Source organism: Grus americana, chromosome 23 (genome assembly GCF_028858705.1).
Source record: "Grus americana isolate bGruAme1 chromosome 23, bGruAme1.mat, whole genome shotgun sequence".
NCBI classification, from domain to species: Eukaryota; Metazoa; Chordata; class Aves; order Gruiformes; family Gruidae; genus Grus; species Grus americana.
The window spans coordinates 6354288-6380704 of NC_072874.1; the positions used below are offsets into that span (position 1 = coordinate 6354288).

The 26417-nt window shown below is 52.2% G+C and overlaps 2 protein-coding genes and 1 non-coding gene across 17 annotated transcripts in view; all 3 read right to left on the reverse strand.

Annotated features, from left to right (window-relative positions):
- SDC3 (syndecan 3) overlaps positions 1-6603 on the reverse strand; it is a 49105-nt gene extending 42502 nt beyond the window's left edge. Inside the window, exon 1 of the mRNA XM_054802657.1 lies at positions 6387-6603. Within this exon, the coding sequence (XP_054658632.1) occupies positions 6387-6473 (87 nt within the window). The 5' untranslated portion in view covers positions 6474-6603. The remainder of the gene's footprint in view (positions 1-6386) is intronic.
- Positions 6604-10694: 4091 nt separating this feature from the next.
- The window catches only part of PUM1 (pumilio RNA binding family member 1), a 76256-nt gene continuing 60533 nt past the window's right edge, over positions 10695-26417 (reverse strand). For 10 of the 15 annotated variants that reach the window (XM_054802756.1, XM_054802766.1, XM_054802760.1 and 7 more), the window contains 8 exons: positions 22870-23137; positions 22222-22351; positions 21328-21462; positions 19829-19966; positions 18049-18174; positions 16940-17061; positions 15308-15500; positions 10695-12474 (listed from right to left, as the gene is read on the reverse strand). In XM_054802756.1, the coding sequence (XP_054658731.1) occupies positions 12343-12474; positions 15308-15500; positions 16940-17061; positions 18049-18174; positions 19829-19966; positions 21328-21462; positions 22222-22351; positions 22870-23137 (1244 nt within the window). In that variant the 3' untranslated portion in view covers positions 10695-12342. The remainder of the gene's footprint in view (positions 12475-15307; positions 15501-16939; positions 17062-18048; positions 18175-19828; positions 19967-21327; positions 21463-22221; positions 22352-22869; positions 23138-26417) is intronic. The other 5 variants (XM_054802762.1, XM_054802761.1, XM_054802757.1 and 2 more) reach the window with 1 other exon arrangement.
- LOC129196010 (small nucleolar RNA SNORD103/SNORD85) lies at positions 14916-15001 on the reverse strand. Its single transcript, XR_008574019.1, has one exon. It is a non-coding gene; the product is annotated as a small nucleolar RNA SNORD103/SNORD85 (small nucleolar RNA).

The following is a 26417-nucleotide window of genomic DNA, read 5'->3' on the forward strand; positions in this document are numbered from 1 at the left end:
TTCTGGGATGCCGAGGTGGAAAAGGGGGATGCACGGTTTGGGGAGCGTCTGTCCCAGGGTGGGGACCGCAGTGGTACCCATTGCTGGTCACCCCCGAATCGGTGCTGTCCCCTGCATCTGCTCAATGCATCGCATGCACCGCCACACCTGGGTTAAATACGGGTTTAACCAGGACCAGAATTAACTTTTTGAGCCATTTTGAACACAAAGCCTTGAAAGGACCAGCTCTAAAAATGCTTTCACCTTCACAACAAGAAAAAGGAGCATCCTTGTGCCACCCGCATGACCCCCAGTTCAATCCCATTCCCTCCCAACCTCGGCAAGACCCCAAAAAACACAGTTTGGGGGGGCAGATGCTGCAACCAGGCTCGGTTTGGCAGCCCCAGGAGCTGCCCTCTGCCTGGATCCGGCCACATCCTTCCCCCCTGCCTTGACTTCAGCAGCTCCCGTCCTGCCCCGTGGGGCTGGGCACAAAGGGGGGGCCTTCGCCCCGCGTGCTGCTCACGAAGGTCACCGAAACACTCGGGAGCTTTGCACGAGAAGCTCAGCACAAATGTCAAATTAATTAACTGGGAAAGATGTATGCGTTGCCACAAAAAGCCCTCTGTTTCGCCCCACCGCCCTTCCTCCCACCTCTCCCCGGAGCCGGGCACTGGCTGCGGCTTGCGAAAGCCACGGCCGGGGGAGGTGAAGAACCGCTGGACGCTCCTGATGACACATTTTTTTTCCCCCCCCTATAAAGCACCGCATCAAGGGAAGAGGGAAAAGCACAAAGCGAGGATGGAAAAGCTGGGAAAACCTCTCCGGCAGCCACCACTCCTCCCTCCGCACACGTGTTGCGGCACCGTCTCCAGGGACACGGCCGGGGAGGGATGAGCATCTTCTGCCAGGGCCAGGCTGACACCGCCGGGTTGAGAAACAGAGACGCGTCCCTGTCCCCCTTCCTGCCCATGAGAGGCTCGGTGGCATCACCCGTTTTGCAGGATAAATCCTTCTCTGGCAGCTCCCCGGGGTCCTGAGCCAGAGGAGCCTTGTGCAGGAGTTAAATCGGAGCGGGGAGGGTGCAGAGGGAAGGGGGACACTGAGGGATGCCGAGGAACACTGAGGGACGCTGAGGACCACAGCTCCAGCGAAGGTACCTGCCTGCTGCTCCCAGGAGATGGCAAACCACGTGCTGAAGGGGGTTTCCTCCCCCCAAATAACTGCTCCCCATCTCCTGAGTGCCGAGGCTGGGTTTGCAGAGATGCCGAGTGCTGGATTCATGCACCGAGGAGCAGAATAAAAGCAAAAACCAGCCCCAGAGCCATGCAGGGGGCAAGGATGCGATCGGCCCCAGCCCTCCTGCCCTGCTCCGAGCAAGGGGAGAGCTTGGTGGGAAGAGGACGGGCATAAAGAATTAACGCCCTGACTTAAAACTATTTTAAAGTCTGTAAAGCTTCAGGAAGGGAAAGGCTCCCGTCTGCCAGGGCGCAGCCCCGGGTTCGGTGCCTTCCCGGCTGGCCAGCTCGGCCGGGTTTGGTACCCGGCTCACGTCGCGCCGGGGATGGACATTCCCTCGGCCAGGCTGCTGTCTCCCAGGGCTGCCGCGCGTCTCCGGGCTGCTCTTCCAAGGGGAAAAAGGAGCCTTAGGGACACTTGGGGACTTAACCCCCGCTTAGCCCACACCACAGGAGGTGCCAGAGGACCCTGCAGCCCTCAAGAAGCTCTGGAACCCTTTTTTTTTTTTCTTCATTATTACTTTTGCTCAGTTTCTTTATGAAATACTTCACGTCTTGCTTGACAGAGGAAGGAGCCGGGTGCTGAGCGCAGCTGGATGGGGAGAGCTGGGATGTCCCTGCAAACAGGGCTGGGTCAAACCACCGGCTTATCCCAGTTCACACCAGGGAGCTCAAATCCACCCCTCCCTGGGAGCCGGGCTGAGAACGAGCAAACTCATTACATGCCACGCAATTTCACCGCAGCCCCCAGAGCACCCACAAACTTCAGAAAGGAAAGACACCCCACACACACACACACCCCCCCCGTGGTCCCCACGCCAGGCTGGCCACCAGGGAGCTGCCGACCCCGGCCCACTGGCCAACATTGCGGGAACAAGGGTGCCCTGCAAACCCCCAGGCCCCACGTTGGTACCGGTGGGACCCAGAGCTGCGGGGGATGCTGAAACCCCCAAATCCCCCGCAGGGAGAGGTGGGTGCTCCACCCCAAACCTCTGTGGGGCCGTGGGGCACCTCTGGGTCCCGCGTTCCCCATCACCCCTCCGGATTGAGCCAAGGGGGGATTTTAAGGGATTGCAAGGAGCAAGGGACGCTGTCCCACATTTACCCCTGCCAGGACAGCCCCGTGGAAACACGCTCGGGGACTACATCAAAATCACCGCCCCAATACCCCACAAGGAGGAGCAGGATGAGGTCGGCTCCAGAGCAGCCCAGCCCCGGAGCTTCCCAGGCAAAGCTCCCGCAGGGACAGGGACAGCGGCCGGGACACGCGGAAAGGTTACAGCTAATCGACGCTCTCAGTAATTAAGGTGACGAGTTGATCCCTAAGCTCATGGCTCGGCCAGCTCGGGACCGGGGCAAAGCACCCTTCCGCGGCGTGCCGAGGGAGCCGGGGTCCCCAGATCCAGGGTGTCCCACAGGGGGCTGGCTGGATGCACCTGCTCCCCCAGCATCTCGCCGCAGCCCAGCGCACGGGTCACCCTCGCTGATTAAAGCTCATCAGCCCGCGCTATGCCTGCATCTAATTAACGTGAGCAGCGCTGCCTGCTGCTGCCCTCTCCCCCTGCCCACTCTGCCTCCAAAACGTCCCCCGATGCCCCTCGGCCGCCAGCATCCCGGCTCCCCACCAAGGCCCTGCGTGGCAGAGGAGGAAGAGGAGGAGGAAGGAGCAATACCCCCAGCCTGCGTGTGGTCTGCGGGGTGGGGAGCCGCCAGTTCTCCCAGCTGTGCAGAAAATAGCCCGCTCTTGGATTCTCAGGTGTCTAATAAGGGGTTGAGCTCGGTCCCCCCATGGGCATGGCTGATGCAGGGACTCCGTTCCGCTGAGCTGCCTTTGTCTCCCAAACGGGTCCAGAGCTCATCCTCTCTCAAAGTGGACTGTAGCCAGCTCCAAAGCGATGAGGTGGGGGTCGGCAGGGATGGGGGACGGACAGGGTGAGCTCGTGAGCTTTACAGCCCCGGGGAATCCTGGCCAAAACCAAACCTGTGTGTCTGTGACACCGTTGGGAAAACCCGCTGCCGGGATCACATCTCACCAGGAGAGGCAGCCCCCACGCCGCAGCGCTCCCACGGAGGCACACGAAGGGTTACAGGGACCGATCCCAGAGGGATCCATCCCAGCTTCCCCAAACCCAGGGCCAAGAGGGATCATAGCCATCATGAGATCAAAGGGAAGCGCTGAGTCCTGGGAGACTCATTACAGTTCCCAAACACTCCGGCAGCACCACGCCAAGGCCGGCAGCCCCCATCCCTCCACGTTCCCCCGGGCTGGGGACAGGGAGACGTGGCACTGGGCCCGTCCCAGGGAGCTCGTGGGCTCGGTGCCAGCAGGAGCCGGAGTTATTTGTCCATTCTCTGCCGTGCAAATGTTAAGTAACTAATTCTCTGGGTGCTGCTCCAGAGAAGGGACCAGGATCCAGCACAGGGTTTGCAGACAGCGTTACCCAGTCGCCTGCACGACTGCACCAGGGGGATGGGGAGTCCCGAAATCCATCCCCCATCCAATTGTCACAGCGGCCAGCTGGGATGCTCCAGAGCTGCTACAAGTGACTGCTTTCCATCCTGGTGACCCCAGGGAGAAGCCGAGACTTTGTCCAACGAGACCAAATGATTTAAAAGCTTCAGTGAAGAGAAGGAGGGGAGAGGAGAGGCCTCGGTCCCATCCAGGTGAGGATGCCCAGTGTGCCCTGGAGCATCCCTCACGGGGGAAAGCAGCCTCCTCCCTCCCTTGGGCTGCCTCCTCCCTGCCCCGGACCAGACCTGCCCCACGGTCCCCAGGAGCACCCCAGCATCCCGTCACCTCCCATCCTGGTATTTAACAAGTCCACAACCTTTCTTGCCTAATTATCCTCAGCAAATGCCAGCAACCGCCTGCATCACCATCCACTAGCTGGTAACTAAAATTCCCCAAATGCGGAAGGGGAAAAGCTTATCTGGGGGAAAGTGAGCACCCACGCAACTGACCCCGCACCCGCCACGGGTGCTGGAGATGCCGGCATGGCCGCATGCACCTCTTGCTGCCACAGACACCCAGAGACGGAGGGGAGCTGCTGGCGGAGCTCAGGCTTCCCCAGATCAATGGCAAAGCGCAATATTCAGATTAATAAACTGCCCTTCCATACACCGCGCAAGCGGCCGCGCGGCATCGCCAGGAGCCACAATATTTATCGCCGCTCACACGAGTAAATCACGCACCTGATGGTCTTCTCAATAATGGCTCAGCAGCCTCCTCAGAAACACCAAAGTTGCACGTGGGTCTTCGGGAGGGGGAATAACCGCTGCCGGGAAAGCCGGGCGAACACCCCTCACGCACCCGCTGCCCCACAGAAATAGGGGTGCCAGCCTGTGGCACCCACAAACCAGAACTCCAGGAGGATGGGGAAGAGCTCTGGGTTATTTAATGCAGCAGGTCGCGTGGTGGCAAGCAGCCAGGCCCTGGAACTTCTTCTCCTCTTAAAGAGAGGAGGAAGAGGCAGCCTTCCTCCTATTCCTCCCAGAGCGGGTGCTTCTCCCGACGCCCTGGAGCACAACTGGTTGCATGGGAAAAGCATCTCCTGGTTGCAGGAGGATCCTTTCTGTAGAGCATCACCCAACAGCCAGCGCCCCACAAAGCCGCCCTGGGTCCCCCAAACGCTCCCAGAAGCGGCTTGTGGAAGAACGAGCGCTGGGCAGGGTGCAGGCAGGGCAGGGTGTAGGCAGGGCAGGGTAGCTCCGGTGCAGGGTTTCCCAGCCAGAGCGTGCCAGCGGTGGGGAGAAGCAGTTTTGGAAGTGCCAGGAGAAACCAGGGACATAACCCCTTCCTGCTGCCAGCATCGAGAGCCTCTCCCGTGAGCAGGGCTGGGAAAACCTCCTGGGAAGAGCCTGGGCAGAGAGGGGCAATGCCTGTGCAGGCAAGGGGGGAGCAGCAGGCAGGGCTTGCCTGCATCTACCCCTGTACAGGGCTGGAAGTGCAAGAGAGATTCCCAGAGGCAGGCAGAGGGCAGGCAGGGGGGCAGGCAGGGATCGGTGCCTGCAGGGATGGGGCAAACCCCCCCAAGTTTCTTCTGCACCAGAAAGCGGGAGCGGGCAGGAGCGGGATCTTCCCCCTCTCCCCCCGCGCAGGGTTATTTTTAAGGCGTGTTTCCCTACGACCTTCAAATGGCATCTGCCTGCATCTGCCTGCATCCCCCTCCCCACGCACACGCAGAGCCCCGACACCCTGCCTGCCCCCCGCCTGCCTGCTCCTGCCCAGCCCTGCCTGCACCCCCGCGCTGAGCCCCAGCCACTGCCCCGGGGGTGCGCGGGGAAGGTGGGGAGGGGGGACCCGGGGGGGGGGCATCGGCTCCTGCCTGCGCTGCCCGCTGGGGGCTGCGGCTTTGGGGGGCTGCGCAGGCAGGGAGGGGCTACGCGGAGCGGGGTGCTGGGGAGCGGAGCCCCTCGGGAGCTGGGTGCCCCCCCCCCGGCAGGGTGCGAGCCCCAGGGTGGGCAGCGGAATCCCAGAGCCCCCCCAGCAAGGTGCCGGCCCGACCCCACCCGAGCAGGGTGCGCGTCCCCACCGCCCCCCGCAGAGCGCTGGCTCCGGGACCCCCCTCCACGCCGGGTGCAGGGGTGCCGCCCCCCCCCCCCCCGGCAGGCAGCCGCTGCCAGCCCCCCGCCCTCCCCAGCCGGGTGCCGGTCCCCCCCGCACGGTGCCGGTCCCCCCCGCACGATACCGATGCCGGTCCCGCCATCTCCGTCCGGTCCAGCCCCCCCGCCCGCTGCCGGTCCCCCAGCCCAGGACGGGTCCGTGCCCGGGGCTGGTCCCACGTCCCGTCCGCCCCCCCCCCAGCCCAGTACCGGTCCCCCTGCCCGGGGCCAGTCCGCGCACCATGCCGGTCCCATCCACCCCCTCCCCCCCGCCTGGTGCCGATCCACGCACGATGCCGATGCCGGTCCCACGCCCCCAGCCCGCTGCCGGTGCCCCCCACCCGCTGCCGATCCACGCACGACGCCGGTCCCAGCCTCCCGGTGCGATCCCGGCCCCCGCCCGCCCGGTGCCGGTCCCCGCACGGTGCCGATGCCGGTCCCACCCCCTCCAGCCCGGGGCCAGCCCGCGCACCATGCCGGCGCCCCCCACCCGTTGCCGGTCCGCGCACGATGCCGATGCCGGTCCCCCCCCTGCCCGGTGCCGGTGCCGGTGCCGCCCGCACTCACCAGCGCGGCGCGGGCGCTCAGCAGCAGCAGCAGCACCGTGAGGCTCCGCAGCCCCCGGGGCGCCGGCGGCGGCACCTCCCCGGGCATCTTCCTGCCGCAAGGACGGCTGGCGGCGGCGGCAGCGGCTGCAGCGGCGGCGGGAGGCGGCGGCGGGGGCGGGGAAGGGCCTTTGTTGCTGCCGCCCGCGGGAGGCGGTGTGGGTGCGGGCCGCCGCCGCCGCGCCGCCCTCCCCGCCGCGCCCCCCCCCCAGCCCCCCCGCGCTGCCGCCCCGCAGGAAGCGCCCGGCCGGGCCCCCCCGCCACCACCCCGGTCCAACACCCCCACCCCCCCCACCGGCCCGGCCCGGCCGCGGCTCCCCCCACCCCGGCACGGCACGGCACGGCCCTTCCGCCGGGGGCGTCCCCGGGACCCGGCTCGGGGGGAGCGGGATGGGGGGGCAGGGAGGTGGGGGGACCCTGGGGCAGATTGGGGGATCCAGTGGTTAATGGGAGGGGGGAGCCTGGTGCGGATGGGGGAGACCCTGGGGTAGACGGGGGGGGACTGGGTTAGATGGGGGGACTCTGGGGTGGATACAGGGGGGATCTAGGGCAGATTGGGGTGACCCGGGGGTAGATGGGGCGGACTGGGGTAGGTAACAGAGGAGACTGGGACAAACTGGGGGGGGGACCTGGGGCAGACTGAGGGGATCCAGGGGTACATGGGAGGGCCTGGGGACAGATGTGGGGACCCAGGAGTGGATGGGGGAGGGCTGGAGCAGATGGCAGCGACCCTGGTGCAGACTGGGGGGACCCTGGGACAGATTGGGGGGGGCAGGAATAGATGGGGGGCACCTGGGGCAGATTGAGGGGTCTCAAGGGTAGATGAGCGGTGCTGAGGCAATGGGGGACTCAGGAGCATTTGGGGGGCCCAGGAGTACGTGGGGGGAGCCTGGAGCAGACGGGGTCACCTCAGGGTAAATGGGGGAGAGGAACCAGGGGCAGGTGGGGGCCCTGGGATCTGCCTCCGGAGTGGGACCCCCACCCTGCCCCGCTCCTAGGCCTCCCCTCTGTGGCACCCTTGGTCACCCCTGGATGGGTGCTGGGGCCAGGGATACCCCGGGGTACAACCCGGGAGGGGAAAGTCCTCCAGGCAGAGCCAGGACTTGCTCCCTGTCCCATGCCAACGGCTTGACTAGGCCCCCCCTGCACCGTGCCTCAGTTTCCCTTTCCAAAAAAGCCCAGGGATAGCAGAGGATAGGGCAGTCCCCTGTCGTGACAGTGACTTCCACACAGCTGCCAGGTGACCCTGGGGTGACTTTGCTCTGAATTCGGGTGTTCAGTCCCCTCAACAGGCCCGGGAGGCCGTAGCTGTGGGTGAGCTGGGAACAGACGGGATGGGATATAAATGAGTCGTTTCTCACACACGTGTAATTCCTCCTAATGGCTTTCACACACTTTCTGTGAAAAGCCCAAAAATATACTCAGATTCTGATTAAAAAACTCATCTGAATGCAAAATACACGCTGAGAGGGGGTCAAGGGGGGAGCAGGGGCGATTACCTGGGAGAAGGGGCACTGCCCTCCCAGCAGGGGGGAAAATCAGCCAAATTCAGCTAAAAATCGAGATGCTGCCCCTGGATGGGGAGAGCTGGGACACGTCCCACCGTGGAGCATCCTCATCAGCCCCCGCTTGATGCGGGGTTGCTCAGAGCAACTCTCCTCTTTGGGGGTGGGAAACATCGCAGCGGGGGGCGGGGGGGGTTCTGCCTCGGGGTCCCCACCTGAGCCACTTCTCTTTAATTGCGCTGTAATTAGCAGGATCCAAATTAATAATAATTTAAAACAAAATTCATTAATATCATCAGCGAGAAGCCAGGATGGGGCAAAACCCCGGGGAAAGGCTCTGGGTGGCGCCGAAACCCAGCGGGGATGGGTCGGGGTCCTGGGAGGGGGTCCCCGGGGCAGTGGGGGGGGGGGGGGGCCTGGGGCAGTGAGGGGGGGGCCCCGGGGCAGTGAGGGGGGGTCCCCAGGGCAGGGCAGGGGACCGGAGCGGGGCCAGCGGAGCCGCGGGGCCGGGGACGCGTTGCTGGGGCTGCACCGCCCCGCCGTGGCCGCCGCCACCCCTGCAGCTCCGCCGCGCTGCCCTCCCCGCAGGGGACGGAGCGGGGAGGCCAAAGTCCCCGCGGGTCCCCACCACGGGGGTGGCACTCGAGAGGCGGCCCCCGACGCGTGGAGGGGCGAGAGAGGTGCCTGTGCACCACAGTGGGGGTCCCACGGGAGGGGCCGTGGGGAGAGCAGGCGCTGCCCGGCTGCCATCAGGTCCCTTCTACCCCCCCGCGGCCCCATTGAAGTGGGAAATCTTGTTCCATCAGGTCGGGGGAGCGTGATGGGTCCTGGCTGATGTGATGGATCCCGGATTATGTGATGGATCCTGGCTGACGTGATGGATCCTGGATTATGTGATGGATCCCGGCTGACGTGATGGATCCTGGATTATGTGATGGATCCCGGCTGACGGGATGGGTCCTGGCTGACGTGATGGGTCCCGGCTGTCATGATGGGTCCCGGCTGTCATGACAGACCCCCACTGACATGATGGATCCCAGCTGACGGGATGGACTCTGGGTGTCACGGCAGACCCTGGCTGACCCAATGGACACCAGCTGACGTGATGGATTCCTTCGCATCCCCTTCTCCAGCAGCGCGCAGCAGCCATGCTCAGGAGTAACCAAAGCTGGGCCTGCACGGAGCAACCCGGCCGTATCCTTCCCGGCAGCCCCCTGCCCCGTCCCTCAGCCCGGCAGGGCCAACGCCGCTGGCCGTGGGGCTGCTGCCCAGCTGTGCTGCCCAGATCCTTCCCGCTGGGTCCGAGTTAAATCCACTCCTGAACACCTTCACTGCTGCTGCCATGGTGGGAAGGGTGCCCAGGGCCAACCCTGGACCCACGGGTGTCCAGGAGAAACAGGGAGCCTGGGCAGATCCTCACCCCGCTCTCCAGCCTCACGCTGGAGACACACTCAATGCTAAATTAAATTCACCTTTAAAACCAATATACACATCCCTTGCTTTCCCCACTTTCTGCCCCGAACCCGCGGCCACGCTGCTGTGGGTTAAACGAGGTGTTGAAGAGCTGCAAGAGCCCCAAAGGCTGCAGGACACGGGACCTGAGTGCTACCATAACCCTCGTGGCTCCGTGCGACGGCTGCTGCTCATGGCATGGGCTGGCTTCAAACCCAGGGCAAAAAACCGTATCGGAAAGCCCAAGTCAGCGCTCTCTGCTAAATTTAACCTCAACGGGTGTGAAAACAGATTAAAACCACTGCTGGGTCGCAGGGGAATTGTTTTTTGTTGAGGGGTGAGAAGATAGCGGCAGCGTGGGAAGGATCAGTCATTCGATACATACACCAAAATCAGACCAGTTTAGTGCCCTGAGCCAAAAAAATAATTTCCTGTGAATGGGAAGTTTCTTCCCCTCCATCAGTTTATCCCCCGTCACCCCATTTGCACAAGCTCTCAAACTTCTCAGGATTTCCCAAACGATTCTGACGATGACCTCCAGAAAAGGGTCTCTCAAAGCAGCTGCCGTGGACCCGCAGCACAGGGCCGGGGCAGGTCCCAGCCGCCTGCGAGAGGAAGAGGATGGGTGCTACCAGAGGCCAATTTTCCCCTTGAGCCAGGGTCGGGCCTGGGCTCCTGTTGGGTGGGATGAAACGCGGAGCGGGGACAACCCCAGGCTGGGGAATTGGGGGAATAAAGGCCAAAGGTGGATGGAGAAGTTGCATGAGAACACAGTCTGGGCAGCAGATAATGGAGGTGGGGTGGGACACGATGCAGGTGAGCACGACTGCCCCAACTTCACTCGCCCAGTGCTGGGCTGGGGAAAGGCTCCATGGAAACACCGCCTCCGTGCTCACGCGTGAACTAGAAAACACCGCGGCATGCAGGGGCATCCCCACCTCGACTGCAGCTCCCCTGTCCCCTCCTCACACCCCAAGAAGTGAGGAAGAGGATGAGGTGGTTGGTCACCTCCAACTGTGGGCGCTGCCAGTTTGTACAGGCTCTGGAAAAGGTTTAGATGTGCTCAAAGAGGGGAGAAAACCTCCAAAGAGCCAAAATCGCAGGAGGAGGGATGGCAAGAGTGGGAGCGGACATGGATACAGGGTTGCTCTGCTCTTTGTCTTCCACACACACCTGCTGCTCAGGGCACACACAGCCACCCTCGACCACTGCAGGAAGGCAGAATTGAATTCAAACCCCCCTGAATTCAAACCCCTTGGTCAGCAGCGGTGGGGGTGGCACTAGTGAAGGCGTTCATCAAAGGAACCACAAAGCCAGATTCCAAAGTTCTGTATTTTTCAAAATAAAGATCACACGTTGTTTAGAGACAATCTACACAAGAGTTACAAAAAATAGTCGCCCAGGCATAAGCATACACAGGTTTGTTAATTATACACATATGGTTACAAGTGTGCTTGCAAAAAAGTTCATTGGAAATATACACAAGGCTCTGTAAATGTACACCGTGTAGTGTTACAATTCTATATTCAAACAAGGAAAATTGACAGTATGTTACATTCACTTACAAGTAGACAAAATGCAAAATACAGTTCATCTTCTGTACAAAAAGGGAAGGTGATTCACACTTTACAAGGTGAAAAGGGACTCTGATTGTAAGGAAAACTAGGGGGTTCTGTACTTTTGCACTTTTTGTTTCTTACTGTCACAAAATAAGCAAAACATTACTTTTTAAGATTCAAAAAAACACTATTTTGAACTGAATCATTTTTGTATAACATTTAGAAAGGATCGCTACTGTTCAACTAGGTGACAAATAAAACCAAGCATTTATTTTTTCTTTTTTTAAACATTAACTAGGCTGTATAAAGAGAACATTTCCTTCAAAAGAAAAAATTTACTTCTGGTTGAAATTACAATTTACAATATACAACACTATATGCTACGACCATAAAAGGTGTGAATATACACTGAAATGCACAGGTTTTGCTAATTCTTTTTTCTTACCAAAAAACGGGTTTATGTCGATTCAAACTTCTCCACATTTACATTACAGAGGTTTACAAATGTACAATTGTACAGTCAGAAGTATGTTCCACTACTAGGGTACATTATAGATACAGATCAGACATCAAAACAAGAAAATACTACAAATTTTTATATATGTAAAGTCTACACCAAGTATACACTATATATTTATAGAAGCAAGACCAAAGCCGAGTTGGATTTTTTTTTTTTCCTCATGCTAAATAATCAAATTGTGTCTCTCAATGTTAACAGAACAAACTGAGTAGGCAGTAAACGAGTACACCCGACCCCCACCCCCTCGCTTTAAAAACTTTCTGGGTGTTTACGTTTTCTTCCCCAAAAAACGACAGCTAAGCTACCTCCTTTAGCATGTTATACTCAAAAAAAAAAAAAAGCAATTAAAAAGTTTCAAAAACTTAATTCTTTCTTTTTTAAACTGAAGCTTTAGCAAGTTGAATTTTTTTTTTTAATATTTATAAACAGCGTTAAATGCGTCGTTTGTGCCATTTAACTAAAATTCAAACTTCTTGCTGACTTTTGACTAAAAGGAGAAAAAACAGGTATCTGCAAAAAAGTTGCCTGCGAGGCAGATGAATTAAAAACTTTTTTTGTTTTGTTTTCTTCAAACCAACCACCCTGAAAGTTTCCACATTTGGAATATAGATACAACAGTGAACAAAAATGTGGCCTTCCATGTACATTTGGTACCTATGTACAAGTATTCTATACACCAGTAAAACAGCAGGGCAATTAGTTAATTAAAAAAAATAATTAGTACATGTTATGCATAATAAAATTAAAGAAATTTACAAAGGCTTTTCTTCTTTTTTTTTTTTTTTAGCAACCATAAAACATTTTCTAACTGTATATTGGAATATTGTCGGTTGCTGGTTGTAGATGCCGGATGGCCAGTGAGCTCCTCCCCAGGCCGCTGCCTCAGATGATGCCGTTGGGTGGGCCGCAGATGGGCCCGAGGTCCACCCCGTTCTTCATGTAGTATTTCTCCAGCTTGGCCAAAATGTGTTTGCCGTAGGTGTATTTACGCAGGGTGGCGATGTGAGGCCGGATCTAGGAGATAAAAAGGAGAGCGAGTGAAGTTTAGGAACCCAAATCACGGCCGCAGCAGTCCTGAGAGAGCTCCGGGAGGTCCAGGTCAGGACCACCGGCGGAAGACCGGAAGGTCACAAAATGTCAGAAATCTTAGAGCACTGTCATCACCTCAATCACTGCGAGTCGAGTTAACGGTCCATAACTCACTGACGTCATTTTTAGGAGGAGTTTCTGGTCAAGCAAGCAGCACCGTCTCGAGCTGTGTTACTGGAATCCAGTTGGTACTGGAATCCGGCTGGATGTAAGTGTGTGGATGGATACAAGGCCCCAAGGAGGGGGCTGGGAAGCCAGGACCCCTGGGTGCTGGGGCTTCCCAAGGGTGCCCCGACACTCTGCCCCCAGCCCGTGCGGCTGAGCAGCTCTTGCAGAAGGCGAGCAGGGCCCCATGCCTCCTCCCAGGCTGCGCTGCAGGCCTGCTGGGTGCACTGCAGCTGTGTTTCAAAGAGCTACGGGGAGAGGCAGGCGGTGTGCCTGGCCTCAACAGCCGTTTCGTTTCTGAACCTGACAATTAAGGTATTTATTTTAAGCAGGAGTCTGTGGAAGCAGACTTCACACGCTCACACTACTTGAGAGTGAAGGTCACTTTGAACACCACTGTAACGACCGTAGGCAGGGTAAAACCACCGTCACTGCTGACCCCCCAAAGGAGGACACCCGTTTTCGTTGTAGTAACACCATTACGCTGCTGACGTTCTCCTGGACAGTTTCAGAGGAACGAGATGTAAGAGCAATTCGTTGCCGTGACTAGATGAGAAACACAGTTACACCGGACTTTGTACTCCACAAGTGGAAGCTGCAGGCGGGATGAGGAAACAGCCAGACCTGCTCCTGGGGTGGGAGCATCACCAGGGCTGACCCTGCAACCCCCATGGGAAATCCCTCCCAAACTCAATCCTACTTCCTCAGCTCAGCCTCTGGCCATTTAAATTCCTCTTTCAGTTCAAGGACCCATCTTGTACTAATCGGAAGCTGATGCCTTGGCCCTCCCCACATCCCCTTTCCAAGAAGGCCTGGCTTCTGCTCTGAGGTTACGGAGAAGAAAAGCTCCCCAGGTCCAACAGTTCATTCCTTGTTCATCTTCACTTCTAAGACTTTTTTTTTTTTTTACTGACAGAACTGACGGCTAAAATTACTTTTCAATATTTTCTATTTTTTGAAATAAAAGCGCTGTCTTTAACAAGAACACAAACTGCTTGTTTGTACTAACAGCAATTTTCACAATGCAAAAGCAACAGTCGATACACTCAATTTTCCCAGGCTTTCATTCAGCTGAAATCTTCATACTCAGTCAGTCCTATTTAGCTGTCACCCTGGTTCTATTTTTGACAGCCACACTGATAACCTAATTAGCATTTTATTCAAAAGACTTTGCTTGACAGGAAAAAGAACGTCAGTAAAGATCATTTGCGTATTTTATTTTTTTTTAAATATATGTATCTCTACATATAGATTAGCAAAGCTACAGGTCATTCTGCTACTGCTAAACTGTGTATATTCCTTGCCACACATTTTTATTTAATTATCTTTATTATTTCTTTTGGATTAATACAGATTTTGGTTTAAAACAACTACTCTGAATGATTCCTAAACCTAAGAATTAACCTCTCTGAAGATTATTTCAGCTGCATTGATGTTGTTTATATACTGATCAACTGCCTTGCGTAGGTAAAATCAGCTCCTTCGCACAGAAAACACCCACTTCTTTTTACAGAAAAAAAAAATCACTTGCTCTGTTTTACTCTAGTATTCTTAAATACAATTGATTTCACTGGGCTTTGAACACCCAGTTCCTCTTAAAAAAAAGTAAATATGGGGTTTTCCAAGCCAGCGTTAGTCAGTATTTTATTACTAGTCTTGCTCTAGCTGGTATTTTTCACAAAGTAACAGACCCCTAAAACATGTGACTGAAGAAAATAATCTCAGTTCCACTCCACATTTAAAAGCCTATTTGTTTCCCATTCGCTACAGTTATAAAGACCCGCAAATGTGCCCTTTAAAAGCAGGGAAATGAAGACATCGCCTGATCTGTAGAGCCTGCTGCCCCACGGGAGGCACCCAGCCCCGGGAGGGAGGGAGGGAGGGCTGGCAGCAACACATGTTTAATTCCAAAACGTCTTCATTTTTGACAAATATCAAGTCCTGAAACCATTACGCATCTCAAAACCGCAGCATAACGCTAAACTGTGGAAGTCTCCCATCAAAATCGTATTCAAAATGGAGAAGCAGAGAATTTGATTAATGACTCCAGGCTCAGACGCTACAGCCTGTCAGCGTGATGTCACAGCCAACCTGACTGTGCTGATCCGGACTGTACAGGGGACACGACGCGACACGGCAGCGCCGACAGCCCTCGGAAACGCGACCAGCAGGTCCACGCTCGGGGTTCAGCAGCACGGAGGTCTGGCTCGGCTCCACTGAGCGCATTAAACTGTTCTCATCAGCGAACGCTGTTCTCAGTGAGGGCAAGTGTGTCGTCATCGCCAGACCTTACAGTGCTGCTGCAGTAAAAGTCTTGGCGGATTTTAGCAGCGTTTGCGACGCCACGAGTGCGGAACTAGGTTACTGGGTCAGAAGAGATTGCTAGAAGCAACCAGCTAGTTTTAAGTCCAAATGGCATCTCGTTATTTCACATTTTCATATTTCAGCTACTACTGAAATATGCAACTTTGAAATACCTCCATCGTTAGGAAATTCTAACGGCAAAAGCAATCACCTCGGCCTTATTTTCTCTCCACAACCAGTGTGGCGGTGACAAGCCTCACATCCTTATCAATCGGCAGCAGCTGCTTACCTTGTGCATGACAATCTTCCGCTGAGCTGGTTCTGCCACATCGATCATCTTCTGTACCACGTAGTTGGCGTACTGATCTTTCATCATGGTGTATAAGGCACTGTGAGGGCCATCATTCATAGTGCACACCTCATCAATCAACATGGCACGCTCCGTACGGGAGGCGTGAGTAACGCATTTCTCCACCACGTTGCTGTAACAATAAAAGAAGGACAATCTGTGAGTAACAACATCTCTACTGGGCTTTTCGTTCAACCCCAAGGAGGTCTCTTACGCTTCTAGCAAGGACAGACCATTTGGGAGACACATACGTGCTGGCACAGCAATTCAGCAACGTGAAACAGAGGAGCAGCCCAAGGATTTGGGGATCTGAGTGGGAATTTGGGTAAAGGACCAGTTCAGGTTTTATTTCATCCAAAATTATGCAACCCTGCAACGATGCTGTGTTTTTGAGATCAGCGCCTATTCTCACAGCATGCCCGTTAGAGCAGCAGCAGAGTTGTTCTTTGTTTGGTTTTCTCAGTACTGGAGCTTGACGGGAACGGAGGTCCAAGGTTAGAACAACAGGGAAATGCAATTCAGGAACGAAAGATCTTACCAAAAGCAGAGAATTTCCAAAATTCCTGAACGTATTACATGACTAGCCTCTGCTCTCCGGAGAGCCAAGTTAAACAGGACATATGAAAGGGGACGGAGAGTTGTGCGAGTCTTATCTTCTGCATCCCTGACTGAATCATAAAATTAGCAAGTGGTTTCTCAGCTCAGGGAAAATCCTACACTAATTAACGCTCCACCCAGAAAGAAGGTTAGAAAAAAAAAAAAAAAAGCAAGGCAAGTCAGGGAGGAAGAAACTGAAATTACAACATTAAGACCACACTCTTCTCATTCTTGTTAATATTACACTTCCCTTGTGTCCCTAAGTATTAAAGCTCTATTTTACACCAATCATAAAAAGGTGAGAGTATTGAGCCTTTGAAGGGCTGAGCCTTCATGTTCAAATGGCTAGACACACAGGCAAAAGGATATTACAAATGTGGGAAGTACTATTCATCTGGACATCCGCTAAGGTACTGGGATTTTGCTTCTACCCATGTGTAGCTCTGTAGCATCTGGACTAATAACCCCAGACTGCTGCAGCTTCCCTACAAGGATATCGTTATGCATGTGTCTCAAAAAGGACTGCGAGACTTAGCATATAAAAAGCACAGATTCTTCTGTGAAAAGTGGGATGAAAAAGAATTGATTTCCTAAACTCCCTTGTGGCTTGACACAGCATCCCAGAGGCAGTGAAATGCTCTATGGCATGTTATTACCCAAGGGATAGCGACCACTTAAAAACCACCAGAACAAAACAAAAAAAAAATCCAACACACACAAAAACTCTTGGTCAAGTTCAGGAGCTTAGATTAGAGCTGCTCTTCCACACCTTCATCCTCCTTCATTACAAGTAAAACTTACCTGGCCAGTCACTCATCCCACTTTACAAGCAGTTATAAACAGCACTCTGTTGTTAAGCAAAAAGTTATTTTCCTCTCCTTTCACCTGTCTACACCCCACCCCTAACTCTTCTGCAACTCTAGCGTGTGGCCATGCTCCCACGGGGCATGGAGACTTTAAGGAACAGATTCATACCTAGCAAATTTATGTTGACTCAACACGAGCACGTTGCCTCTAATTTCTGCTACAATCTTGCTCTTATCCTCAGGCCGACCATGTTCTAGTACATGCTGGATAACATAGTTCCCGTACTGATCCTGTTTGAGAGACAGCAGAAGCGTGTGACAAAACGTGGACAGGAACCATTCGTATCAAACTAGTTCCCAACATGCATTAAGACTTACAAACTTGAACTAAGCACTAGTTAAAATAGCTACAGTATAAATCATGTAAATACTTTCTACGTCTACAAAAACGTGCATTCTAGAGTTTTACCACGAGGTAAAATACATCTTTGTACCAATCATAAAATGTCAAACAATTTCCTTGGACACAACATGTCAATACTCTGCTTATTTCAAGTTTCTTTGCTTTCTCCAGGTTCAAACACCGCAAATCTCATGTCCTGGAGGGCTGTGCCATGGTTCTAGCTATGGGAGACCATTCATATTCTGAATGTGTGTATATTCAGATCACAAGAGATGTATTTTCCCCACTGACAACACCAGAGGCATGACGGTGCCTCACTTCCGTGCACTTCCCACTTTCCACGTGCTAAATTTGCGAGCATACAGGACAGGGTTTATTTGCTGTTATATCCATCGTGTCCCAACACCAGAATTCTAGAAAAACAAGTTCTCAGAGGGACTGAGGAAAGGCAGCCAGGAAGGGGGTGTGCATAAAGCCAACATATTTTTAAGAAGCCCAATTACTTGGCGCTTCCTTTTTCTAGGAGTAATCAGCTCTTCCCATCAACTCTCCTCAATTCTTACTTGCCCTGTACCTTCTGGAGTGAAGCATTAGGACACACACCCACTCAATACTTCAGATCCTTTTCAAAAAGGAAAAGTAACTGCACCTTTGATACCTGCTGGATATTTGCACACAGCCAAACCAATTAGTGAAGGTGCGTTTCTTGTCTGCCCTGGTCTTTCCCATTCCTCCTCAGGAACGGAGTCCTTGTGTTCAGACCACCCCAGCAGCTCTATAGCTGCAGCCCCAAACAGGCTGCCAGGAGCGTCCCTAATACAGAGCAGAACCAAGAACCATCTCACTGCCCCCACATTCCCCCTTCCCACGCTGACCTGAACAAGCTGCTCGGTGTGTTGGTGAAGTTCCTCCAAGATGGGAAGGGTCTGCTCAGGAAGACAGTGCTCGAGGATCCTCTGGATCACACGACAGCCGTATGGATGCGTAGACAGCGCAAAAACCTGCGTGCAACAAAGACAGACAAGCACAGGCAGCAACACATCTGTTAGTCTTTGGGAATCCATAAAACCTTTCAGAATTAAATAAACACATGGTGGTTTTTCCAGGCACGGAGGTAACACCACCTTGCAGCACAGCAGCTCCAGGTGGCATGAACTGGAACTGGAAACATCTGCTCCCCACTGCCACGGGACTAACTGGGTGATCGCAGGCACATCACATCCCTACCTGTGCTCCAGCTTCCCCGTTCATCTAACAGGAAAACAATGGTAAAACCTCTTGACTAATAAAAAGAACACTGGGATAGCCAAGTGTTATGAGAAGCTGTGTTGAAACACTGTTGCAGAAGAATAAATCCAGCATACTGTTTGCCAGCTATGTATTTTAAGCTATGTTAAGAAATGGTATGAACCAGAAAGGTTAAAAATGCTCAGTAAAGGATTTTCCTCAACTATTTGGATTTGTTTAAAAGCCTTAACTGTGCTGAGGAGAAGTGACAACAAAGAACCTTCTTTCTCATTTCTAACGGATTAACAAATCTGTTGGTAAGAACATGACACATTTTATTACTGCTGCACAGTTTTCTGTCTAAAGCACAAAGTCCTCTTTGGTTGTTTAAAATTAACAAAAGTAGCAAATCCAAGCACTGAAGTTAAACTGACAGTCTACAAATTACTATTGAGTAAACCGTGCGGGAAAACAGGACTTGAAGTGCAATTAACTGCAGAACAATAGTCTTGAGGTGGTAAGTTTAATCCTTCATATGAAAGTTCATATGAAACTGGGACAGCCGGTCAAAGAAATGTCAGTGCCATCAACCCAGTTCCCAGAGGTGTTTCTGCCTCGCCTAACTCCCTGGTGGAGGGTCCAAAGCGAAACTCTAACCAGTAAATCTGCTGAGCATGTTTCCAGCTAGAATCCTCCTTGTTTTGACACAGCCAAGCAAGTCCCCACTTTCACAGCTCTTCCAGGAGCAGCCAAAGCAATAAAGCCTGGTTCCTGCTAGAATAACCCCGGGCTATCCTCGCATCCCTGTGGCAAAACCCTCAATACTTCAAAGTCCCCTTTCCAAAGCCAATTAAGTTGAAGTTGGAAACGCCCAAACCAGCGCTTTTGTAATGGAAGACAAGCTGACTACAGGCAGAGTAAAGCCAGCTACACAACTGATATCCAGGGCAACAATTCAGGAGAGGATACCAAGAAAAAACTAGGAGAGTGAAGCACAAGTAACTGCCCTTTTGCAGATGAAACTCATGTTTTTCCCCTTGTCCAAGACCCTTGGGAACTAGTGGTCCTCTAACCTGTCCTCACAGAGAGGATCAAAATGAAAATTTATCCGTCACAAAACTCTGCTCAGCACCTTTACTATGAAGATGGATTAAACGAGAGACCTGTTTTCCCCTCCATCAGTGGAAAAATACTTCATGTTCCAGGAAAACAGAGTTTTGCAAGGATGCTTTGCTGTGATATACCTGCACAAAAATGCTGGCAGAGACATGACCAAAGAGTTTCTCTTTGCTGCAGAACCCTTTCAACTGATGCTTGCTAAAATTTAAAATTCATAATATTTGAAAACGCTACAGCCACCATCATGCTATTCAAAGCAAGATATAAGAATACAAAGAATGAGAGTCAGTATCTTGGTTAAGGACTTACCTGTCCCTTAAACGCATCGATGATAAACTGCAGGGACTGAGGCTGCACACACTCGATGCACTTCTGCACCACGTGGTTACCATTCTGGTCTTTAACGCACTTCAGGACGTGGCCGTCCAACTCCCGTACCATCTCATTCTATTAGGAGGAGAGAAAGACAAACAGAAAGCACCACCAGGATTCACGGCTGATAAAGGCCAAGTTTTCACTGCTAAACATGGTAAAGAATAGGAAAGGGGTGAAGGATGCACTGATGTATTTCAAACTGGATGTTTTCCAGTGTCCGAGTGCTGAGATGAAGCCTGCTGTGGTGCAGAAACTATTACAAAATGAAGATGAAGCACTCGTTTCATTAAACACAAGTGTCCTCTTACAAGTTAAGTATCCAAATTTAAGAAATTTTACTGATACACAACTTGACTGTGCATCCCCCGCTCCCTCCTCTGCTCCCCTGAACAAGAAAAATCTAAAATGCCCAAAATTCACAAACTTTTTGAGTATCAGCTTCATCTGTCACTAAAATGGGATCAGCACTGGGATAAGAACCTGCTAGTATTTTACACAGGCAAAGTAATATTGTACAGTAATTAAGGAAACCAAGATGATGAGGTGTAGATACGACTGAAGTAGCACACATGCAGGCTAAAAGATTCACAATTGGGAAACAGAGAATGACAGTTTTTGGGAATTTAATAACACCACAATACTGGACAAGTTCAGTTTTGCAACTGATACAAAACCAGGCGTTTCAGGAGTACAACGTACTCAGAACTACCGTTCTGGAAGTAGACAATTAGTAAATCCTCAGATCAGCAGTGCCGGAGTTTGGGCCACCACATTAAGGCAACAGCTTAGCCCAGGCTGGACCTAAAGGGCAAATGCACTCCTAAAGCCTCTTTCAGTTTTTTAATTTAATAACCTACATTGAGATTCCTGTATTACAATTCCTAACACCTTTATTAGCTAGCTTGCCTAGCGTATTTTTCATCTTAATTCATTGTTCATAAAACCCTGGAGGAATTGCTTTATTAATGAGCTTTGAGTGGGACTCTGGCTATCATCCACATCTCTCCAGTGCCAGGCCTGGCTCGACAGGAACTAGGAGCTCCTCGTACATCTCGCTGCAGGAAAGCGGAATATTGACCCACATATCAAAGCAATGATATCTCAGTGAATATTAAAGGCAAAACTCTGGCACTGCTTCCTTCAAGAGATTTAAAAATATCTTTTAATTCACCATCATTCACAGTTTCCCCTCATACATAATCTGATTTCAGGGAATTAAGAGAACCAACACCATTACCAGTTAAGTGGAACAAGGAGATGACGATGAGAGCCACAGGCAGTGTCACATACTTATCATGCACACGAAACTAACAAACATGCCATAAACCAAACCAAAAGAACACCAGCCACAAGAGGAACAGAAGGTCGCAGTTCAGGTCACCAAACGGCAAGGAACGTTAAACATCAAGAAGAAAGTTAAAATTGAGACTTACAATTACCTGCTGGTCTGGGGGAATAAACTCAAGGGCCTTCTGGATCACCCTGCAGCCGTACATCTGCAGAGCCAGGGACAGAACGTGCCCACGGATGCGTTCTGCCAAGGCTAACTTCTGTTCCAGGCTGCCAAACTGGGGAGATGAAAACCAATCACCACAAGTACAAAACCCCTCACGTGGCCGAGCGGCACGGCAGCCCTCCCACACCGTCACACAAAAGCATTAAAGAAGAAACAGTGTGCCTGCTGAACAGAAAGAAAATACCAGCAGCACCTCGATGGATGTGAGCAGGCACAAGCCAGACGTCTGTTCCATGTCCGTCAGACATGCTTGACACTTGTGAAACGAACTCCAGAGTCAAAGGTGCTGGAGCCACCACGGTGACATGTGCCAGATCGCTAACCCTTCCCAGGGTCGCTATAAAACTCCTTGGATAAAAGAACCACCAAGGCTTGCTGGAGAAGAAGAGAGCACCCTCAAGAAGGAGATGGGCATCTGCGCAACCTCCTGTATGAAAACACAATGCCTTCTTCCAGCGGATGCTGCTCACAGGAAAAGTTTCTCTTTTGTTCCTAAATACCCGAGTACTGACAGCCCAGCACAGCATCCTTGCAAAGTCTCGTTGGACCTACCTCTCCTGGATATGTTGCTATTTATCCCTACACCTTTTGCCATCTCAAAGCAAAGGGTTACTTTTGAGATGAATCTTTATGGGTACCACACCTCCATCACCCCAACAGGAATGACGCAGCAGGCCATGGGGAGGAGACGACATCAGCACTGACTGATACCCATCGTTTTAGCCAAAAGCAGGGTTCCTACGAGTTTGTTTGCTACCTCAGGACAGCAGGGATCCAAGTAAGACTTGCAAAGAGGAGAACGTAGACTTACTTCGAAGAACTTCTGGATGACGTAATTTCCAAATACATCAACCATCAACTGATAAGCTGCCTGGAGGATCTCGTTGAACACAAGCTGACGTTCTGCTGGGGTAGCGCGCTCCAGTTTCAGCTGAATAAACCTGAAAAATAGGGCTGGTGTGGCGCCACGGGCATGCATGCTCGCAATGCAGTTAATACAAATCCATTCAAAGCTTCATACACTGAGCTTTTGCAAAACACAAATCTTTAACACATAGTTGCCCTATGCGACTATCTGAAACCTCGGGGTGATCACAGCCACAAGGTCCATGGCCACAGGTCATTGTTGGTATCCCAAAATCTGCTCATTCCAAGCAAAGCAGATCTCAGTGGAGTAATACAGCAAGGTCTCGCGTCCAGGCAGCTCTTTAAAACCAGCTAAGCTATGCCAGTGGGACTAGCTACAAATTACAAAGTAAGGAAGCTCCTCGTAGAGAGGGGACTCCCACACCCAGAATTTGTCCCCAGTCTTTAAAAAGGAGGGTCAGAGTGTTACACCACTCCTCCTTCTCCCTCTTCCGCCGCTTTGCTTCAGGACGTGATGCAAATGGCAGATGACACTAAGTCAAAGCGCAGCTGTCCGAAAAAGCTTCCCACAGCGCACGGTTTTTAATCCCACCTGGATCCATGCTGATCTTGGGAGAACTCCATGATGTGCCCAGCAATCTCCCTCAGCTGTAAATTAGGGTACCGGTTATTGCGAAAGTCTTCGAGCAGCCTGCTTCGGCCGGAGGGCATAACGTCAGACATCCCGTAGCGCAAGCGAGAGGACGGGAAGAGCGTACTGCTGGGGCTGAAGAGGCTGGAGGCACTGCTTGCGCTGCGGTACTTGGCTTCAGCGCCTGGAGCGGCAGAGATGTAACGGCCGCTCCCGTTTGTGAGCCCTCCTGCAAATCATAAAAACAAGGGTATTTCACAAGATGAAATAAAGCGGCCGAGGGATTAATTTACAACTTGTGCGTGTCGTTTTACTTCTAATTACTCCTTTTCCACTGAGATGGGTTTCTGCCATTGTTCAACTAGGAAGTGTTCTCAGCCAAGCTAAATGAACTGCCCCCAAAACAATTTCGGCGGGGACGTGCTCAAGCATCGTTCCTTAGTACAGCACCGTTGTGTTAAGTCAGGAACAGCTACAGATTTCAGCAGAGAACAGACTGTAACAACTTCTGTTCCTCGCTGTCTCAAAACTGTCTAAAACAGACAAACGACAATCCCCCCACTTGAATCTTTTCACTAACTTGCTGTTTCCGATTACCTTATCCTCCATCCTTAGGGTTTTTTCACCTATCCTGCTGCTGTGGGAAGGACGGATTTAAAAGAAACGTAGTGGGAAGAGAGTTAAGATGAAATTAGGTAAGAAAAAGGCGGCGAGAAGCAAGTATAAACACTTTGGATATAAAACCCAAATCACTATTCAAACCAGGTAAATAACAATAAATTAAAAACAAATAAATACTTTTAAAAATCCTGTGCTTTTACAAACGCCCTAAAGATTTTCACCCATGTTAAGACAGCCGCTGAGTTACCCCATACCAGGGATACGGGGAACAGGCAACGCTTCATCGTACAGTTTGCAAACCACAAGCGTTGATAGGAACCAACTTAAATCTTTAAATGCCGTTTCCTTGCCTGCAATTTTTCAAGATTTGCTTCAAGCTATGGCAGAGGACTCTTCCCTTTCTTGCAGGGCTCGGGATCCCTCTGCTGGTCAAAGACCGCAAGATGCCTTGAGCGAGTACGGTTTTTCCTGGGTGGGATAAAGTCCTCCCAAGAAAAATGTTCTTATCACATGGGAACCTGCCGCCTGAAAGGCCAATGTGAGGCAGAGAGGGCAAACCACCTGGAAAAAAAAAAAAAGCTAGAAGAATTTGCAAGGGAAAGACCTTCAGGGCAAACATCAGTAGGGCTGTCTGCAAAGAGAACAGACTGGGCACGTGACAGTGTCTAAAATAAAAATATTAAATAATAACAAAAACCGAGCGGAGTCAACTGCAGTCCTCTGCCATCAATGCCTGAAGGAAGCTCCTGTGCAGGAAACACTGTACGAGAATTAAGTATCTGATAACGGCCTAGTGAAGTTCCCGTTTCTGAGCTGGGCAAACGTGAGCTGGTGCCAAACCTCCCCCTTCTGGAGGGGGAGACTTGAGAGCTTCTTGATCACATCTCTGTCTTACGGTGCGGCCATCATCTTCTCTATCTTCTTCATTGAGCAAGAACTCCAAAAAGTGACCAAGTGATATTCCATACTGCTGGAAGGACCAGGATATTCAAGGGAAGAGTAAATCATCTCTTGGGTAAAGGGACTGATGTTCTCCATGGCATTCAAAGAGCTCCGAATTACCGCTTTTTTTTTGAAAGCCTGGAGCAAGAGTTACAGCACTAAGGTGCTGAAGTCGAAACTAGTTCCTGATCATCTGCAAATGGCTGTAAGACGAGAGGGTTTAGCGCTCACACTGTTATCACCTATACCTTATCTCTTAGTGAAGAGGAAAAGCGCGGTTTGTACAGACAAAGTCTTCTCTGTCAGAGGTTTTCTGAGAAAAACCTTCTGATCTTTTTGGAGATTAAAAATAAACCACAAATTACTCCAGTTTTCTACCCCTCTCTCTTTCTTCCAATGGAGATGCTGACTGCAGGTCAGCCACAGCATACTGAGAATTAACAGACTGGGGGGGGAATGGGTTTCCTAAATCAAGCAAGCGCTTCTGAACCACACCTGTCAACCACCAAGGGCCAGAAACCTTGGAGCACCTCAAGCTCCTTTACACCAACGTGTGGCTGGGAATACAGTGACTTTGCCAGATCCCAGACTTCAGTGGGATCTTACCAATAACTACAACGAAACAGCTCCTTGTTCAAGAGCAGTACACGGAGCCTGGAAGCTCCTGAAGCTCTTAGGGACACTAAAGTAGAATAAAGGCACAAAAACCCCAAAGAAGGGACAGGGCTCCTGCAAGATGATGTCACTGAGAGTTTCTCCTGCGTCCTCAGCCACAAGAAACTTCAAAAGGGGAGTGTGCAAACTGCACAGAGACATCCTATCGTGCCAACACCACGCTGCCCATGCAAAACACTCGGCATCCACATATGACAGCAAACCAGTGCTGTATACAGTACACGGAGGTTGTACAGGAGGGACAGCTGTGGTGTGGTTCTGTCTCTGAACGTATTGACCATATTTTCTTAAAAGTGTCTGGGATATGTCAGGAAAAATCTGTATCTGGGGAGGACAAAGCGCGCAGACTCCTCATCCTGGGGACTCCAAGGTGGACACGTTACTCAGCCCTAACAACTGAGTGTTTCCTATTTTGAAATGGTAAGTCATCCTCTCAGTGCTTGCTGGGACGCTTGAGACAGAGGTTAACCTGAAAGAATTACTGATTTCAGGGAAAGAAAAGGACAATGAAAGGATGAATCAAGAAGAAAACACAGGGGAAGAAACATGAAGGCTGCTGTCTGAAAACAAAACACTTCTTAAGTGAGCTTCCAGGGGACTTTTACAGGGCTCTCAAATTGCTCTGCAAGGCAGCAGTGCGGTGTGAGGAATGCCAGAACAATGGCAGAAAGAGGAAGATGAAGAGATGGCTGTGTGAGAAAGGCGGCGAAGACGTCCCTGCCGCTCTCCCCACAGGGGGGTCAGCGTGGAGGCACCGGGCAGGGGCTGCCCTTTCGGGGGGGGGACCCCACGCTGCCTGCCTGGGGCTGGGAAGGGCACCCAGACCCCCCAGGCACTGCCCCAGCCCTTCGCCCAGTGTCCCACCAGCTGCCCTGGGAGACGAAGCCCTCCAGCCCTCCCAGTCGGCCACAGCAAACTGGTTATCAGCTCCCCAGCCAGTTTTCCCAAAACATCTCTAATAAATTAAATTCCCATGTGTGTGTATCAGCCTCCTCACACCAATCCTGCCTTTCAAATTACACGCTGACTACAGTATGGGGCAGTTCCCTCCCAAGCAGCTCCTGCAAGAATATAATTAAATTAAAATAATTACTTATCTGCTGCAAATCCTGATCCCCATTCCAAAGTGGGAAAACCCAAAGCCGGACACAGTCAGCCCCAGGCTGCAGCGTGGGAAGTGTTTCTATGGAACCACGGCAGCTACATACACAAGGGCTGACAAAAAACTGCTTCTGGGACTACATGAACCGATGTGAAGTGTAACCTGGCCA